The sequence below is a fragment of the Neovison vison genome, chromosome 6 (assembly GCF_020171115.1).
Source record: "Neovison vison isolate M4711 chromosome 6, ASM_NN_V1, whole genome shotgun sequence".
Lineage (NCBI taxonomy): Eukaryota > Metazoa > Chordata > Mammalia > Carnivora > Mustelidae > Neogale > Neogale vison.
In genome coordinates, this window is record NC_058096.1 from 12,803,709 (window position 1) to 12,823,275 (window position 19,567).

The 19,567-nt window shown below is 40.1% G+C and overlaps 1 protein-coding gene across 3 annotated transcripts in view; it reads left to right on the plus strand.

Moving 5' to 3' along the window:
* The window catches only part of SCAF4 (SR-related CTD associated factor 4), a 67,256-nt gene extending 48,333 nt beyond the window's left edge, over nt 1-18,923 (plus strand). For 2 of the 3 annotated variants that reach the window (XM_044251028.1, XM_044251027.1), the window contains exons 17-20: nt 3,550-3,715; nt 3,803-3,889; nt 4,043-4,234; nt 17,616-18,923. In XM_044251028.1, coding sequence (XP_044106963.1) covers nt 3,550-3,715; nt 3,803-3,889; nt 4,043-4,234; nt 17,616-18,565 — 1,395 coding nt within the window. In that variant the 3' untranslated portion in view covers nt 18,566-18,923. The remainder of the gene's footprint in view (nt 1-3,549; nt 3,716-3,802; nt 3,890-4,042; nt 4,235-17,615) is intronic. The other variant, XM_044251029.1, reaches the window with a different exon arrangement.
* Nucleotides 18,924-19,567: the final 644 nt, after the last annotated feature.

The following is a 19,567-nucleotide window of genomic DNA, read 5'->3' on the forward strand; positions in this document are numbered from 1 at the left end:
TCTTTAAAAAAAAAAAAAAGAATATCATCAGGCTGGTGAATCGACCAGAGCCACACTCTAGATTTTGGGTGTATTTTGGTCTTTTAGGAGAAACTACCTCCCAAAATTTTAAAGAAAGAGGAACTTATATATATACAAAAATAAGGGTAAATACAATGAAGGGACAGAATATGATTGTGAAGATGAAAATTTACAAAGATTTAAAAAAAGGAATTGGTAAGAAATTGGTTTAAAAAAAAATTTTTTTTTTAAAGAAAGAGAATGTGATCAGGCAGGAGACTAGAACAAAGCCATACACTAGATTCAGAGTGTATTTTGGTCTGTTGGAAGAAACTGCATCCCAAATTTTTAAAGAAAGAAAAAACTTTCATATATACCAAAAATAAGGTTAAATACAATGAAGGGATAGAATAAGACAGTAAAAGTGAAAACTAAAAAATTCTTAAAAAGGAATTGATAAGGTGCTGGTTGAAAAAGAAGAAAAATTTTTTTTAAATAAAATTTTAAAAATTAATTTGAAAGACTAAAGAATCATCGGGGGGGAAAAACCATGATTCTATATGCTGTATTCCCCTAGTGCTGGAGTTTTACAGTTTTCATTGATTGATAAACTTGGTCTTGACTGGATATTTTTGCTGATCTTCTGGGTGAGGGGCCTGTTGCAGTGATTCTTAAGTGTCTTTACTTGAGGCGGAATGGCATTGCTCTTCCCAGGGTCCTAGCTAAGTAATCTACTCCTGTTTGCTCTCAGTAGCTTTTGTTCCCTGAAAGCTTTCCATACAGCTTTGGAGGATGAGAATGCAAATGGCGGCCTCCCAGTCTCTGGCCCCAGAGGAGCCAAGGACTCGGGGCCCCACTCCTTTCACCAGGCTTGTGATTCAGCATTTCTGTCTCTGGCACATGACCCTGATGTGTTGCAGAACTTGCAAACATTTAGGGTTTCCAAACCCATCAGATTTCTGCAGTGTGCTCCCATGTCGCTCCTCCTGGGGAAAGAAGGGGAATCTCCCCAGATCTGCCACCTGTTGGGTCCCTGCTTGAAGAGCAGTGGCCAGACTGTGCATCAGATCATGGTTTATGGGAACCCTGAGCTGAGAGCCCCCTTCTTAGGTCCATCTCTGCAGCTGCTTCCCCACTTCAATACTTAGGGGCTCTGCCACACTCAGGCACCCCCGCTCTTTCTGTGACCCTGGGGGTCCTGGATTACATGATCCCGGCGAGGGTTCCACCCCACCCCCCACCCCCACTTAGCCACTGGAGCAACATCCCTCAGTGGAGCAGACTTCTAAAAGTTCCAATTTTATGCTCCAGTCTTCTGTCACTTGCCAGTAGCTGGTTGACAGAGGCTTCATCCCCCCACCCCCATGGTCTTTTCTTCCCAAATATCGCCTTGGATACACTTCTCCACGCATCCTGCCTTCCAGAAATAATTGCTTTTCTGTTCATTGAATTGCTGGTATTCTTTCCTTTGATCTCCTGTTGAGTCTGTAGGTATTCAGAATGGTTTGGTAACTATCTAGCTGAATTCCTGGGACCAGACAAAATTTAGATTTCCTACTCCTCTGCCATCTTGCTCCTCCCTTCAAGTACCTAGCCTTTTGATTTTCCCTCCCTAAGGAGAAAATTACATGCTTTGATACATACTTAGCTGTGATATTTTGTACATGGGTTAAATTGGCAAACCCTTTAGCTGGTTTTTTGGATATGCATATTCAGCACAGGTTCTAAAATAAGAGTCAGAAAGTGAAGATGAACTTTGGGGACGTCATCAAAATCAAAAGCTTCTGCACAGCAAAGGAAACAGTCAAGAAAACAAAGAGGCAACCCACGGAATGGGAGATGATATTTGCAAATGACAGGTTGATATCCAGGATCTATAATGAACTCCTCAAACTCAACACACACAAAACAGACAATCATATCAAAAAAATGGGAAGAAGATATGGACAGACACTTCTCCAGTGAAGACATACAAATGGCTATCAGACACATGAAAAAATGTTCATCATCACTAGCCATCAGGGAGATTCAAATTAAAACTACATTGAGATAACACCTTACAACAGTTAGAATGGCCAAAATTAGCAAGACAGGAAACAACATGTGTTGGAGGGGATGTGGAGAAAGGGGAGCCTTCTTACACTGTTGGTGGGAATGCAAGTTGGTGCAGCCTCTTTGGAGAACAGTGTGGAGATTCCTCAAGAAATTAAAAATAGAACTTCCCTATGACCCTGTCATTGCACTACTGGGTATTTACCCCAAAGATACAGATGTAGTGAAAAGATGGGCCATCTGTACCCCAATGTTTATAGCAGCAATGGCCATGGTCGCCAAACTGTGGGAAGAACCAAGATGCCCTTCAGTGGATGAATGGATAAGGAAGATGTGGTCCATATACACTATGGAGTATTATGCCTCCATCAGAAAGGACAAATACCCAACTTTTGTAGCAGCATGGATGAGACTGGAAGAGATTATGCTGAGTGAAATAAGTCAAGCAGAGAGAGTCAATTATCATATGGTTTCACTTATTTGTGGAGCATAACAAATAGCATGGAGGACATGGGGAGTTAGAGAGGAGAAGGGAGTTGAGGGAAATTGGAAGGGGAGGTGAACCATGAGAGACTATGGACTCTGAAAAACAATCTGAGGGTTTTGAAGGGGTGGGGGGTGGGAGGTCAGGGTACCAGGTGGTAGGTATTATAGAGGGCACGGATTGCATGGAGCACTGGGTGTGGTGAAAAAATAATACTGTTATGCTGAAAATAAAAAATTTAAAAAAAAAAAAGAAACCAAATGGGATTACCCAAAGTAGTATTAAGGAGGGCAGGGATTGCATGGAGCACTGGGTGTGGTGCAAAAAGAATGAATACTGTTACACTGAAAATAAAAGAAAGAAAGAAAGAAAGAAAAGAAAACAAAAAAAAAGAGTCAGTGTATATCACCACTCATTTAAAGAAACCTGACTAATCTGTTGAAGTTATACTTTTTTTTTTTTTTTTAAATAATAGCTAACATTTGTTGGGTGTTTTGTAAAGTGACAGGCACTAGCACTTAAACATGTATTACCTCTTTAATCCCCTTAACTATGTGATGTTGGCACTTTTTCATTTTACAGATAAGTAAACTGATGTCTAGAGATTGTAAATAGCTTACTCGGGATCATAGAGCTAGTTAGAAGTGGAGAGGGGACAGGCAGTTTGACTCTAGAACCTGGGATCTTAATCCCTGTAAATTGCCAGGTATCTTTTCTTAAGAGTTGTATTTCTCACACTTACCTATCGATGCAACATGTCATATTCTATCAGAACACTAATAGATACTCGTGAGACAAAATGTGAATTTGCTGTCCTAGAGTAGTGAACAAAAATTTGAATTGTCATTTATAGTAGGTACTAATTACCACCTGTCATTAGATAAATTTGTTGACACAATAAGCACAAGTTTAGATATAGCTTTTTCAACAAGATCTTTTGTTCATCTCTACTTAACTATATGGATGGGAAGGTGGCTAGATATGTGGCTTCATTCTTCTTTCTTTGTCTTTAGGTCCCACCACATCAGCCGGGTCCTCCTGTAGTTGGTGCTCTCCAGCCACCCACTTTCACGCCTCCCTTGGGCATTCCCCCTCCGGGTTTTGGTCCTGGTGTTCCTCCTCCACCACCTCCTCCACCATTTTTGCGCCCAGGATTTAATCCGATGCATTTACCACCAGGTACACTGAGTTGTTTAAGAAGACATTCTTTTTAGAGCCCAAAGTAAGGTGACACAACGTAAGTTGACATTATTTTTCTTATTCTAGGTTTTCTTCCTCCTGGACCCCCACCTCCTATAACTCCACCAGTATCCATTCCTCCTCCTCACACTCCTCCAATAAGCATCCCAAACTGTAAGCATGTTTTTCCTTTGTGTTCACTCGTCCTCTTGGAGTTGGGAGTAGGAGGGAGAATGGACCAGTAATAGGGTCTATAGTATGGCAAAAGAATGTTGACTGGGGAGATAATTATTCAGCTTCACATGTTGATGTAATTATATTCCTTAGCTACTATCGCTGGTATAAATGAAGACACTACAAAAGACTTATCTATTGGAAATCCCATTCCAACAGTGGTGTCTGGGGCTAGAGGAAACGCCGAGTCTGGTGACAGTGTGAAAATGTATGGCTCTGCTGTGCCACCTGCTGCACCCACGAATCTGCCCACCCCTCCTGTAACCCAGCCTGTTTCACTTCTTGGTAAGTTAATTTTTTTATCATTAGTTTTTTTTTTCCCCACCCAAGTTAGGTGTCTTGCTTTTCTTTTTTTTTAACAATGCTAATTTTGGTGAAATGTTTCTGAGACTCATACTTTTCTTTGAGGAAGATCTTACTTTTAAATATGTACACTTGGTCTTTACCAAGAGTAGCCCAAGAGACAAACCTCAAAGATGAAATCATGTTTGTTGTCCTGAATGAAAGTGTGGATTTGTACATTGTAATGTGGTGTAGGAAGGTTAACTAATCTCTGTGAGACGGAATTGGTACAGAGTCCATGACTGATGTAACGCCAGACATCCAGCGTTGTAAGAGATAGCATTTTGACAACCCGGAATTTTTTCCTGTCTGGACCAGTTTTTATAAAATCCTGGGCTGTGATCTACTCTGTTGGCTATCAAAGAAATTACCTTTCCTACATTGTAATAAAATGGCTTTATTGTCTGAGTGACAGTTGCACAGCCTGGGACAGTGTCTTCTCACCCCTCAGTTTCCTCTTGCTAGTTTATCTGTTGTGCCCTTTACCCGCAGTTTTACTACTGCAATCAAGGGAAGTATGATTTAGATTGTTTCCATCTTTAAGAGGCTTTACCCTTGCTTGCTTGAGTTATAAATGATTATTTCATATACTTGTTATAGCGACCATCTTTTAAATTAATACATTGTTGTGTCTTGAAGTGGTTTTGCCAAGTATAATTAACACTTGATTCTCCTAATGGGTAGTTAATTCCTCCTTAGTATTATAACATCGTAGTCCTATAACCCCATTATATTTTTCAGAAGTAAATGTATGTGCACATATGAGCTTTCATACTCATAGTTTTTTTTTAAGGAGAGAGCACCTTAGGTGCCTCTGAAATGTAGGACTGTGGAACATTAGTTTGTGATGCAAGACTTTTACTTTATACCTACACCTTTCAGTGCTGTTGGAACTTTTTACTTTGTGCATATACTACATTTATAATAAAAATCAACTTGTTTTCAAATAGTATGCTGTCTTCTGCCCTCTCTAAGACTGAGCTTAGTCTGAAAATAAACTTGATTGTTCAACTCCTTTAGTATACATACTGGGTAATGGTAAAAGAGCATTTAGGATTAAAATTTTGTCACCAGTAATGCAGCAATAGTCATCATAATGATGGCAAATAGTTTGTTTAATGAGGAAGTTGCTTACAAGGTCTACACCATGATGAAAATCATGTAGTAGAAGGAACGTTGTTCTGGGAGGCAGGATACCTTAAAATCTTTGGATCTCAGTTTTGTTATGCATTTTATTTTTCATATTTGTAATAAGATGGTTGCATAAGAATCACAGAATCTGAGTTGGATAGTATTTTCAGATCTACCCCTTTCCTCCACCTCAACACTGACTGATTGTGAATTCTCTTTGTAATGAAATTTCCGAGACTAGCATCCGTGGAGATTAGGCCACCTGGGACTATTTACAAAGTGACACGCATCTGTGCTTTTTTCCTGGCGTTAGTAAATCCACTAAATGAAAGCTTTCTTCATCCCCAAGAGTTTAATAACCACTACTTTCAAACAACCTTGAAGACTAAGTAGACTGCCTCTGATTTAACATTAAGGTCTTGAAGACTCTGCCCTTTATTTCTTATCACTACTGAGGTGCCTAATTTAAACTCTGCATCCAATGTGTGAAACAAACTAAAGCACAGATCAAAAGTTGGTGAGCTTGAAAAACAAACTTAGTAAGTTAGGCAATGCTAGAAAAATAATTACATTTCTCGGCATTTATCATTGCCTGACACGCCTTTGTATGTCTTTTCCTTCTTCTCCCTCCCAAATACATACTAGAATAGAAACTCCATGAGAGAGGGACATTTGTTACTTGAGGATTTGGTTAAGTGGATGGTTTTTCAAGGTAGGGCTGTTTATACTTTACCTCTGATGATGATCTTTGTAACTTTCAAAACAAAATTAAGAAATTGAAGGCTGTTCCAAATCTGGAAAGATCAAAATGTGAAATAACATAAAAATGAAAACTTTTTCCTTAAAATAAGTATTTTTAACTGAAATGCAGTAGTTTAGTTCCAGTCAAGAGAAAGAAAACCTTTCATGTTACTTCAATTAGAAATCTTGAACAGAATATCCTATAAATTTTGGCCTTTAAGAGAAAGGTCACATATGCAAATAAAGGAGAATTCATCCAAAAGAGGAATCATAGTTCCATCATTCTGATAAAGAAATGCAGTAATCACATGTAATACTGTAGCCCTGGAGGGTTGCTAATTAGGTTGGGATATTGTTGATGTTGACCAAGTAGTAGAATATTAGAACTAAGATGCTTTCAACTTTCTTCTTGGTGCTCTAATGTTTTCTCTTATGGTAATAAAAAGAAATGCTGTGCTGTACCAGGAAACTTTAAGCCTCTAAGGTGATATGAAACTCCAGTTTCTTCATCTGTTTTGTTTTTTGTTGTTGTTGTTGTTTTTAAAAAAGGTGGGGGAGGAATAAAAATGACACACCAGGCGTTGTGGTGATTCAATGGGCTTATGTATATAAAACGACTGACATGTGGGGCCTGCCACAGGGTAGGCCATCTGTGAATGGTGGGGGCTTATTACAGGTAAGGAGTGTCCTAGGAGATACTTAAAATACTTAGACAAGATCTCTACTTTGTAATTCTAAAATTATATTACTTTAGCTATAGTTAGTTTTGAACTGTTCTGTTTGTTGGCAAAGGAAACAGGCTTTTTAGAAAAAATGCACTTTGACATAGTATCCTCATATTTTCCTGGTGGATTAGACTGGGTCATAAGTTCACACATTTCAAGTTCCATCACTTGGCCTACTGAGGGAAAGAGTTGGCCATAGTGGTATTTCGTTGAAATAGCATAATATGATATATGTATAGTCTCATTAATGATACACAGGTAGTTTTCTTACAAGGGAAGCTGAACCTATCCTTGGGACTTAACTGAGTTCTTGGATCTTAATTTCTGAAACATGGCAATAGTATTTTTAAAATAGCATGGGCCAAACAACTGTTCATCACATCTCCCAAAATTCAGTAGTAAGGCCTGATTATACGGAGAGGAGGCAGTGCAGTGCTGCAAGGATTGGCTTAAAGAATTTTCTGAATGATCAAATTTAAGTGTGGGTGTTAGTTTGGAAGTGGTAACTAACTACCTGTTTCTTGAGTTGGGTGAGGTACCCCACAGTACCAAATTTGTAGAGAACTAAACCTCCATCTTGTAGAGATTCTGATTATTTTAGTGACATTCTGAAAATATGAAGTTATATGATGCACAGTAATAATTCATTATCGCTTAATTTTAAAGAAATCCATTCTTCGTACTTCAGACCCCAAAATAGCTAGTTCAGACGGTGGTTTCATAAAAGCTGTTGGTAGGGGTGGTTGATCATTTAGGTGAAAGGGAATATTAATGATAGCAATTCAGTCTATTCTCTTTACTGTATGAAGTGTATGTGTTTACTTTTCAAAAACTTGTATAACATGTATCCCTTAATATGTATAGCATATTTTTTATTAAAAAGTTCATTGTAAATGTGAAATTTGGGTTACTTTGGTGTTCCAGACAATAAAAAAAATACACAAAAAAAATGTTTGTTTGTGTTACATATCTCTACTGTGTTACCAGTATATCCAAAATATCTTTTCAAGGAAAAATTATGCTAACTTGAACCCTTTCCTTTGGTGGAAAATTAAAGCCTTTTCTCTTGTCAGATACATTTACTTTCATTAATTGCTAATATGCAAATTCTCCCTAGTTTTGTCACACTGCTATAGATGATGGCGAAATTTGTAAGTAAGAAACGGGTATTTCTAAGATTGCTTCCTACTTACTGATAATTTTGGTTACCAAAGATCTAAAGCAGAAGTCACAAATTGGTGGCCTCCAGGCTGAATTGCTAGACAGTGGTATGATGCCCTTCATACTTGGTTTCTACACATCCCTGCATGAACTCAATAAGTATTTGAGTTGATGTTCCCAAATTTGGATGCTTCAAGAAATTAAGTGTACAGACTTGGTTTGTGAATTATATACGTAAATAACTGTGTTTGCTTTCATGCAATAGTTAAGATCCTTAAAACTGCCTAGAAGATGAATAGTTTTACCATCACATTCAGTGATTACTTTAAAATTCATATTTGGTTTATGGTGATTTCACTTAGCTTGGATTTCTCTGCCCAGAATTTTAATTATTTTTATATTAGTAATTTTTAACATTTAAATTAGAACATTAGAGCACCAGTGTGAATAACATTCAAAGAAAATCTGAAGAAATCCTAGAGTCATTTTTTTATGATAATATTTAATTTTTAATACAACTTTTATGTTTTAATGGTTTTTTCTTACTGTGAACTTTGCTATATTTGGTTATTTTAAATTACAAGCTAGAGGGATCTATGAGGTGTTTGATTTGGTACCCCCAAAAAACCTGTTGACTTTATCCTATAATGTGTTCTCTTTGAAAGCTTTAAAATACTGGAATTGGTACTCTAAATATTATATTGGTAATTATTTCACTAGTGTTACATAGTAGAAATGGTTCCCACATACTGGTCCCCTACCTTCGGTTTAGTATATAACATTGTTCAGTGGATACAGCAGATGCTTAATAGCTATTAATCCACAACAAATACTTGCCTTGGATATGAGTTGATGCATGAATACACGATATTTTCTCAGTAGGTGAAGTACTTGAATGAAACACACAGGGAAGGTCTTGTACAAAAATCTGAAAGCTGTTTATCACTTTGTCTCCATGTCCCTCTGTGCTTCCTGGGCTGTAGAACTCTAGCCTAAAGGGTCTCTCTTAAAAATTTAAATCTTTCGGACATACATCACTTTGGGTTTGAGGAAGGTGCGAGGGGCATATACTCTGGGCTCTGACCTGATTTTAGTAGACAGTGATGTTGCTGTGAAGAATTGCAGGTAAGATTTTTTTCCAGCTAACATTGAACGTTGCAACTCTTAACTCCAAGTCAGAGCTGTTGTGCTTTGCCAGTTATACTAAAAGTAGTTTGTGTGCAAATTCTAGAAAGTGACTATAAATGAACTATGGGACATGGACCAGAACCTATTGTACATTATTTTGCAAAAAGCCATGCATTCACTTTTAGATAATCTGATTTCTCTTCATTTGAAATTCTGGTTTTCATGTATTGGACTTTATCAAAACATAATGTACCCCTATACTAAAAATAGATCCTCCTCTCGGTACACCTGCATTATGTATTACTGAAAACTCCGATTTCTCTTAAAGATCTCTTGTTAACATTCTAGGCACGATTTGATACTGATATAATACTGTCTAAAATGTGCTTTCTCTTTGTTTGAAAACTAGCTCCTTACTCTTTTGTTCTCCTCAGCTCCCAACATCGTAGCTGCTATAAGAATTGCCTGGGAGTGTTTTCAAAATAGTTACGCTGTAAATGTTACTAAATGGTAAATCTGGGCAAAAGAAAGACATATGTGGGTTGTGCCAGTATTCCCATTTTCTGAAGGTTTGAAATGAAAAAAAGACATTTAGTGATTTTTTTTTTTTAATTACATATATACATGCACATGCCTAGGGATTTTTGGTATTGGTGGGAGAGAGAGGGGTGGTTGATAATTTTTTTCTCTTGTGCGGAAAGTTTCATTCTAGATTCATGCAAATGCCACAGTGACATTCATTTTCTTGGGATCAGATCAAAAGTGGAACCACAACTAGGAACAGAAAAGGAGGTTGTGAAAGAAAATTGCAGCCTTTCTGAAAATAAATTTCAGATCTTTGTAGGTGAACAGCGGAAAGACCTTCTGTACCCTGGGGGAGAAACCTGGACTTAGAGCTTCTCTCTTGCACCCCAAGAGGGATTTTCTGCTGATGAATTTGGTCATCACGACTCTGCCACCACCATTCATTCGTACATTCAACATGTATTTCTTCAGTACTTACTGTGTGCCAGGCACCCTTCTGGGTACTAGAGATACCTGAATGAACAAGACAAAAGCCCGTCTTTGTAGAACTTCTATTCTGATAAAAGTAATCGTTTCACATGGAGTTAATCCTGTGAAGAGTGACGTAGAGAACACTTAGGCATTGGACGAGTGTCACATGCGATGTGCTCTTTTATTTTTTTTAAGATTTTATTTATTAGAGATCACAAGTAGGCAGAGAGGAGGAAGCAGGCTCCCTGCTGAGCAGAGAGCTGGATGCAGGGCTCAATCTTGGGACCGTGAGATCATGACCTGAGCTGAAGCAGAGGCTTTAACCCGCTGAGCCACCCAGGCGCTCCAGCGATGTGCTCTTTTTAAATGGGACAGCTCAGGAGGGCATCTAAGAAGGTAATATGTAGAGAAATGATGGGGAAGAGGCATAGACATAGAGAAAAGACATTTCATGTAGAAGGCCAAAAGGAGGCTAGGATTGAGAATGAATATGGCTTATTTGAGGCACTCCAGCACACTAGTGTGGCTGGAGCGGGTGAACAAAGGAAAGAGCAGCAGGCTCTCAGTTCAGAGAAGGTTGTCACGGGCCTGGTTATGAGCGCAATGGGGAATGTTGTGGTCCTAATCCGATGTGTGTTTTATAAAGGTAACAGCTGTTAAAGAGAAAGCAGACTACAGGAGTTGTTAAGAGTGGAAGAAGACACCAGATGCTGTTGCAGTCGATGAGATGCAGGCTGACCACTTGCATCGGGGGTGGTACAGTGGAGGAAATGAATTGGTTGGGCACTGAATTTATTTTGAAAAGAGGGCCTCCTTGTTGCCTTATTAAATACGAGATGTGAGAGGAGGGAGTCAGGAATGAGTCTCTGACCTGAGCAATCAGTAGGGTATAATTTCTGTTCCTGAGGTGGACATATGTCGAGGAGGAGTGGGTTCGCAGAGAGGATATCAAGGTAAAATGGTGGGTATTTTAACTTTGAAATTGACGTGCAGATGGTAAGTAAACAACTTGGTGAATGATGTCTAGAGATGTGATTTCAGGTATCGTCTGCAAACACATCGGCAAAGCCACAGGAGCCTGTGAGAGGACTTGAGGCCATGTAGAGACCTAGAGGGATGAGCCCAGGAAATACTTAGCACCTAGTGCTTAAGAATACAGTACTGAGAACTAAGGTAGACATAGTTCCATATGCCAGGAACTCTTCTGAAGAGTTTTTATGTATCAGTCATTTGAGCCCTAAGCGGTAGGTGCAGTTACCCCATTTTATAGATAAGGAAGCTGAAGCGTAAAAAGGAAGTATCCTGGCCAAATCAACAGCTGCAAGCGGTGGGTCCAGAGCTGAAGCTAGCGTTGCTCCCAACGCCTGTGGTTTTAACCTCTGTTCTGTACTGTTCTGTTCAGCAGAGGTTACTGGAAGGTGCAGCCAATGGGCTAGCAGGCAAAGTAGAGGGGGTATTCTGGAAGCAAAGTACAGTTACTAGGAAGGCGGGAGGGATCAACTGTCGGTTGTGTTGCTGGGTCAGGGAAGGACACTGAAGCTTGCTGCCTGGATTTAGCAAAATGAAGGCTTCTGGATAACCTTAGAAATGTGGTTTTCTGGAATGATGGATCCAAAAAGCCCAATTACAAAGGGTCAGGAGAGAATGAGCTGAAGGAATGGGTACAGTGATTCTGGACATCACTGAGGATACTTGTTACATAGAGGAACAGTGAAATGGGGTGGTGGTTGAAAGGAGATGCAAGGAAAGGGAAGGCTTTTTTTTTTTTTAAATTTCTAAAAGATGGATGAAACTGAAGTATCTTTATTGGAAAATCAGCAGAGGGGAAGTTTTTGGTACAAGAAAGAAGAGGTGTTTGCTGAGGACATGCATGGGTTCAGGGTTCAAATAAAGAGCTTAGCCCTTGGAGCATAATGTTCTCAGAAGGAGTAATACGGATACAGGTAAATTGGTAGATGTGGTGGTAGGTAATGAAAAAGTCTTCCAACGACCTTTATTTTTTTCATGATAAACCCCAGTACATATATACAATATATGGTTTTCGTTATAATGGTTTCCATTATAAACCATATAGTGGAATAGTACTTGGTAATTTTTTTAAAAATGAAGCCCTTAAACATGCTACAAGATAGGTGAATCTTAACAAGATAAACTAAGTGAAAGGAGCCAGTCCCAGAGGATCGCATATTGTTTGATTCCATTTATAGGAAATGTCCAGAATAGGCAAATCTATAGAGACACAAACTGGATTATGCGGTTGCCAGGGGGCAGGGAGTGGGGGACCAGAAATGGGGGTGGTAAGGGTTTTTTGAGGTGATGAAAATATCCTGAAGTTGATTGTGACAGTTTTCCAGCTCTGAATATACTACAGACCATTGAGTTACAAACACTTGTACGTGAGTGAATTATAAACAATGTATTTTATCTCACTGAATTTGTTATAAAAACTCCTAAGAATAAGCAGAATTAAGGAGGAATAGGTGAATTAGGTATCGAGAGAAGTGAGAATGAAAACAGACTGGGAAAATGAGGATCACTAACCCATTAAGGAAGCACGGTTTTAATTGTCCACTTAAAATGAGACCAGTTGACGTCTTGGGGGTGGGGTGCCCCCCCAGCCCTGTCAGGGTACAGATTAGGTAGAAGTTGCATTCCAAACCATCGAGTCAAGGTTTTTCCAAGCCAGCTGTGGTGAGGGGGTAACATGGACTCTGAGGCAAGTTAAGGAGGGAAAGGTAAAGACAGTGAAGGGCACTGTGGGGGCCTGACCCTCGTGAGATCAAAAATTACTCCGAGAAGCGGGTCGGGGAGTGGGGTGCTTGCAGATGAGAATTTGGAAGTAATACAGGTATTTATAACAAAAGGTCCAGGACTTGAAAGAAGCGGTGGTTTTGGTAAGATGAAGGACGAGATTGTTGGCAAAGAGGTAGAACTGCCTTGCCTTTCTAGATGTTTCCCTCTCATCCTTTTCCTCCCTCCCCTTTTTGCCTAGCAAGTCCTTGCTTTCCTTAAAGGATCCCCCTTGAATTTTCATCCTCTTCAAAAGCATCCAGCTAACTGATGCATTTGGATCACTCAGCACTTAATTCAAACTTCTAGTAATTTTATATGTGTCTCCTTGTCCTCCCTCTCCCCCCTACAGTCCTTAGCAGAAAGCTGCCTGTAGGGCAGAAAGTTACTGTTTGTGTCCCTTATTTATGTTCTGGGATTTCAAAGTCCACGTTGGATTCCACCCGTGATACCAGCTTCCTCTTCCTCGCTGCCCCTTTAGCCTTTTAACACCTGTTCTTTAAATCACATAATTCTGGACAGCTTTGCTCTAGATAGCAGTGTACCTCCCCTTTAATCTTGACTGACTTTTTAACTGTGAAATGTCTGGTTTCTGACTCACAGGAATATTCACAGTTAAGTCTTGGTTATTTTGAGTTGAATCAAGTGTATTTTTTAACACTTCTCAAATTTGAATATAGACGTTTGGGGCTGTCCCTTTTACTGCATTAAAGTCCGCTGTATTAAAATTTTGGAGACTTAAAGGTAGTGTCTCCTCGGGTCCGAACTCTTCCTTTTTCTCACCTGAACTGAGGGTGACACTCGGACTTCTCTTAGGAGCTCTAGGTCTGCACACACCCCCAGATCTAACCCAGTGTCCTCTAGCTCAGTGGAAATGCGTCCTCTCTCTCCCCAAAAACAGCTTCTCTTCCTAAATTCCTGCACTGCGTTGATGCTTCCGTCTGCTCATTCAGACCAGCGAGCTGTGCTCTTCCTCTCTGTCCACCCTGTCTGGGTTCAGTCTCTCTCTTTCTGTCCCCTGGATTCTGGGGATAAGAGTCCACCTGCTCTCTGCTGTCTTTCCGCTCCTGGCTCTCCTCTACACTGCTTGCTAGAACGCTCTTTCAAAAATGAACATGGGATCATCCTTGGGAATCATGCCTTGGTCATTGCCCCATCACCTGAAGCCCAAGTCCGGCTTTTCTCTTGTGGCGTCTCACACTTCCTGAATTGCCCCAGCCAGTCTGCTCGGCCTCCTGAACCTCTTGCAGTTGGATGGTAGTTGTATTCACACAGATTCTGCCTGCTGCTGCAGTAGTAAACCGCATCTTGCATAGCTCTCTTCTCTCTCGTCAGAAGACACACTGTTGCAGTTCTCCTGACTGGTGATGTCCTTGCTGTTGGGCCCTGCTCAGACACCCTACGCCTCACACTCCGATTCATACACACAGGCTTCAGCAGGCCCGCCTTTGCCCCCGTACTAGCTTGTGCCATCTCTTCCTGCAGCCGGCATGTTTCTTTCTACTTAGGCTATATCCTGTTTGAAGGAAAGGACAATGTTTCACTTACCTTTATGTCTCTAGCACTTGAAATGAGTCAATAATGTAAAGCTCAAGTGTTCAATATATGTGAATTATTATTTTTTTAATCTGTAACTAGAAAACTTGTCAGTGGCATTGCATGTCATCCTTCCATGACATAATGAATGATTGCTTTGAAGGCCCTTTAGACCAGACTAACTGACTACATTGTCTGTTGATGTATGTATAATGTCAGCTTTCCTAAATAAAAATGAAATTCAGCTAGCATGCTTGTCAGCGGTTTATGCCACCTGGTATATTTTTAGTTAACTATAACTTTGACTATAAAAGCAACACATGTTGACAGCAAAAAAAAAACCACAGTAATAATCCATAATTTTACCACTTCTGTGGCCTGAAGGTCAACATTTAGGACTATGGGAATATTCTGTCAGGGGAATGTAAATGTTTGTCCATGAAGGATTAAATGGAAATCTACTTATTTACAAATGAGAGAAGGGATTTGAGCTTGTAGTATTTTAGGCAAATACAAACAGCTACACCTACAGAATCAATGAATTAGGCGATATTTTTGCTTTTATAAAAATATTGTATGTTGAAGTTTAAATATATGATTACTATAAATGTTAACCATATTAAATCAATCTGTTTACTCTCAAATGCATGTTATAAAGGAGATGTGTTCCTGGAGACAGGTTTATATTTTTAAAGAGTATGATTGCCAGTTTATCTGTTCTGTACAAGGCTGAGGTGGCCTTGCATCCTTTGGCCACTGTCAGATTGGTAGTTGAGGAAGCCAGTCTTGGGTAAATCAGGAAATAGGACCTTTCCATTGTCCCTGTTGCCTCTTAAAGATTCATCTGAACCTGATTCTTTTGTTGTAATAAGATGCTCTGAACCTGTTTCCCATTTTTCTAGTGATATTTAAAATTTTGGCATTGGCCTCTGGAGCTTAAAGAGAGGTACTCTAATGTGCCGCACTGAACTCTCTAACAGAGTAAAACAGTGGTCATTTTAAAGGCTGGTGGGAAAGTAGTTTGTTTGAGTGTATCTCTGTGTGGTATCTCTATGAAAAGGGCAGTAACTTGGGTACATACATTTTATGTTGAGTTATGGTCCACAAATGTTGGGACTAATTTCTTTTAAAAGTGAGAGAAAGGATGTATCTTAGGTGCTTTTGTTGCCCTGCTGTTTGGCATACCACGGTGTTTACTAAGTGATAGGAATAATGTTGGCCATTGTGAATTCATTTAGATCTGAAACGTAGGATACGTTCTGTGTATACGTTCATTGGGGTTTCAAGGCGAGTCTGAAGAGTGTGTGAAGAGACAAGGTCTTTGCCTCGTTTGTCCATTTCATAAATTCTACCCTTTTACTGTGGTATTTAGAGTATTTTACCTTAGACCCGACATGTGGAAGCTCACTGTGTTCACATTTTTCCCACCTGCCAAAGTGCTTGACTTTAAATTGTGGTGGGTGTTGGGGAACCACGAGAGGTTAATAAGATCCAAATCAGAAATGAAGAACGCACTCATTTTAGTGAAGTTAAATATTTAATGTTAGAATATTTATCACCTGTCAAAATAGATATAATAATTTCAGCATACTTAACTATATGTATTTTATCCCATTTAATCTCAACAAGAGGCAGGTATTACTCTCATTTCTGAGGCACACATCCAAGGTCATTCCTAAGTGAGATTATATTTCACCAAACATACTTCTTTTTAAGCATGTGAAAGAAGGTGTGTCTAATAAATACCAAAGCTGGTGAGTTTTCATGTTGAAAGTTATAAACCGCTGTATATATATTTTCAGGTCTACTCTGTTTAGTCCTTAAGTCTGACAGAATACTATCAGACCACATGTTGTGAGGAGCAGAAACTGAAGTTAGAAACTCATACAAAAAATTTGGGAGGGAGCAGTACTTGTTAAATGTTTGCTGAACCAGAACCACGTGGGAGGAAGGAAGTAGTTCAAACTGATGTTGGGGGGCGCGGGGAATACGTAAAGTATGGGGTTTGCTCTTGAGTTTTTTTTATCTGTGTCACGCAGACATTTCTGTGAACCATTGCTGATCAAGAGTCCTAACCCATAACTTGCTCAAAGGCCTTTCTGCAGTACATGAGGAAATAGTACATATTCTAACCTCTGGAACAGTTTCCAGTGTTAGTGTTACAGTAACAGGAGTTAACTCCCATTGGTCATATAGTATATTTGCCTTGTGATGTTGGTATTTGCGAAGAAATAGATGATGCCTTTCTGTTATTAAGTGGTGAACTGAGACATGCATACTGCTTGCCAGATCATTCTAAATGATGGATTGTTGAATTTGTATGACTTAACACCAAAACATGAGCAAAGCCTCAACCAGTAAGTCCTCAGTGCTGTCAACAGCACCAACTTCGTCCATCTTGTTGCCTTAGGAAGAACGAGTAGAAGATGAATGGCTGAACTTTGAGCATACTTCGTCATTGGGGCCTAGCAAGAAACTGTAAAATAAACTCTCCGCTGGTCTGTCAGTCTTTATAAGCATTACTGTACCATATAGTAAGGCATCCTAACGACAAGGAATCAGAGACCTCTCTCTTCAGTGGATTTTCTGGGTCAGTGACCCCCATTTGTTTCTAGTATTGACTTTAAAACGTAAAATTTCCTAAAAGTACACCTGAGCTGGCCTTTAGTTGGCTCAGATAGTTCAGCACTTTCTCATTAGGCCTAGTACATTGTATTTCTCAAACGTTTTAAGTATTTTGAGTGTTTTAAGTATTTTCACCAAAACAGCTGCTGGTGAAGACTATAGGAGACTTTCCAAAATGGGTAGACTGCAATTTCCTTTTCCAGCTGATTTTGACCTCTACCAGTATGAGACCCTAATCACCTGTACACCGGTTATATAGACCCGTATCTCCATAGCATATATATAGTGTAGTATCTGTAAGACTGCATCCCGTGGTTGTGACTGGGCAGACCCTCACATTGAGTTTCTCACAGGGTAGACTTGGCAAACCACACAAAATTGGAAGATTCTGGATTGAACTTCATTCCGATTGAAGCTCCACAGGAAACAGGTGAAAATCGAATGCATCTTCTGCATTGCTTTACATAATTTTTATTTTTACTTTCTCTTAGGTACTCAAGGAGTTGCACCTGGTCCTGTAATTGGGCTCCAGGCACCATCCACTGGTCTTCTCGGTGCCCGACCTGGCCTGATCCCACTTCAGCGCCCTCCAGGAATGCCTCCACCTCACTTACAGAGGTTCCCTTTGATGCCACCTCGTCCCATGCCGCCGCATATGATGCACCGAGGTCCCCCTCCAGGACCGGGGGGCTTTGGAATGCCGCCACCTCATGGAATGAAAGGCCCCTTTCCACCACATGGCCCCTTTGTTCGGCCTGGCGGAATGCCAGGGCTCGGGGGCCCAGGGCCAGGCCCGGGGGGTCCTGAAGACAGAGACGGAAGGCAGCAGCAACCCCAGCCGCAGCAGCCCCCACCACCGCAGCCGCAGCCCCAGCAGCCCCCGCCCGCGCAGCAGCAGCAGCAGCCGCAGCCGCAGCCGCCGCCGCCCGCACAGCAACAACCACAGCCGTTTAGAAATGATAACAGGCAGCAGTTCAATTCAGGTAGAGACCAAGAGAGGTTTGGAAGAAGATCTTTTGGAAATAGGGTGGAAAATGACCGGGAACGGTATGGGAGCCGTAATGATGATAGAGATAATAGTAACCGTGAAAGGAGAGAGTGGGGAAGAAGGAGCCCTGACCGGGACAGGCACAGAGACTTGGAAGAGAGAAATAGACGCTCTAGTGGGCATCGAGAGAGAGATTCTAGAGATAGAGAGTCTCGTAGAGATAAGGAAGAAAACCGAGGAAAGGAGAAGCCCGAGGTGACAGACAGGGCAGGTGGTAACAAAACCGCTGAACCTCCCATTAGCCAAGTGGGAACCGTAGACACTGTTTCAGAACTTGGTAAGGGGGAGTCTGAGTCTGCCGTTGTAAAACCTTCTGAAGAGCTACCTGCTGAGGCTACCTCGTCCGTTGAACCCGAAAAGGATTCTGGCTCAGCAGCAGAGGCTCCTCGTTAGAGACTGGCATTTGTGGAATGTGACCGTGACACTTCCGGAGTGTAGAGCTTGAGGTGTACAGATGCTGTATTATATTGCTCCTGCTATACCGCAGCCCCGCAGTAGTTGGTGGGGAGTTGTAAGCAATTTGATTGCTTCCCTTCTATTTAAAAATAGCCACAAAATAACAAAAAATACTGAAAATATGAATAAATATTACCCTTTTTGCTGTAACTTTTTAAAAGTTTTGACTTTAAAAAGTTTACAAATCGTAATTAGAAGTGCTCTCTATTTTTTTTTTTTAATTTAAGACAAGGTAACGGTGAAAGCTCCTCAGAACAATAGGGATGTTTTTAATAAACTCTATTTTCATAACAAACTTTAATGTGTGCTATTCTTCCTACACTGCAGTAAGGTGGAAAAGGACTGTTCACCATCAAAGTTTGAGCTGTTAATACTGTATTGGAGTCTAAATTAGACTTGTTTATTTGATGGAAATAGACATCTTTATGTAGTTATTCTCACTTTCATTTGTACTATTTTTGAATTATAACATTTCAATCATAAGGTGTAAAGGGTTAGTTGTTTTCATGTTAACTGAAAAGCTTGTTAGTTTTGCAGTTCAATCAAGGTTTTCTTTTGCCATTGGCTTTGTGGTAAATGTTGCCCTAATTAACTTGTAAAGAGAAATTTTGCTGGGGGAAAAACTGGATCCCAAAGACCCGATTGTACTATAGAATTATCTGATTGCCTGGGTATTACTTAATAGAAGTAAGTTTGAGTGTTTCCTTACCGTCCCATTAAATTTTTCAGAAGGGTGAAAAAAATCAAGGTTAACATTTGCAACCTAAAAGCTTTCTGTCTTCTATGTTTAAGGACTTAAATGCAACCTATTGTTTCCTTATAAGCCTTGACTGTTGCCTTTCTTTACCATTTGTTAAACTCCCCTGCTGGGCAGAGGTAGACTGGACTTTTTGTCACATATAAGAACATATAAAGTATTTTCTCTTTTGCTTAAAATTG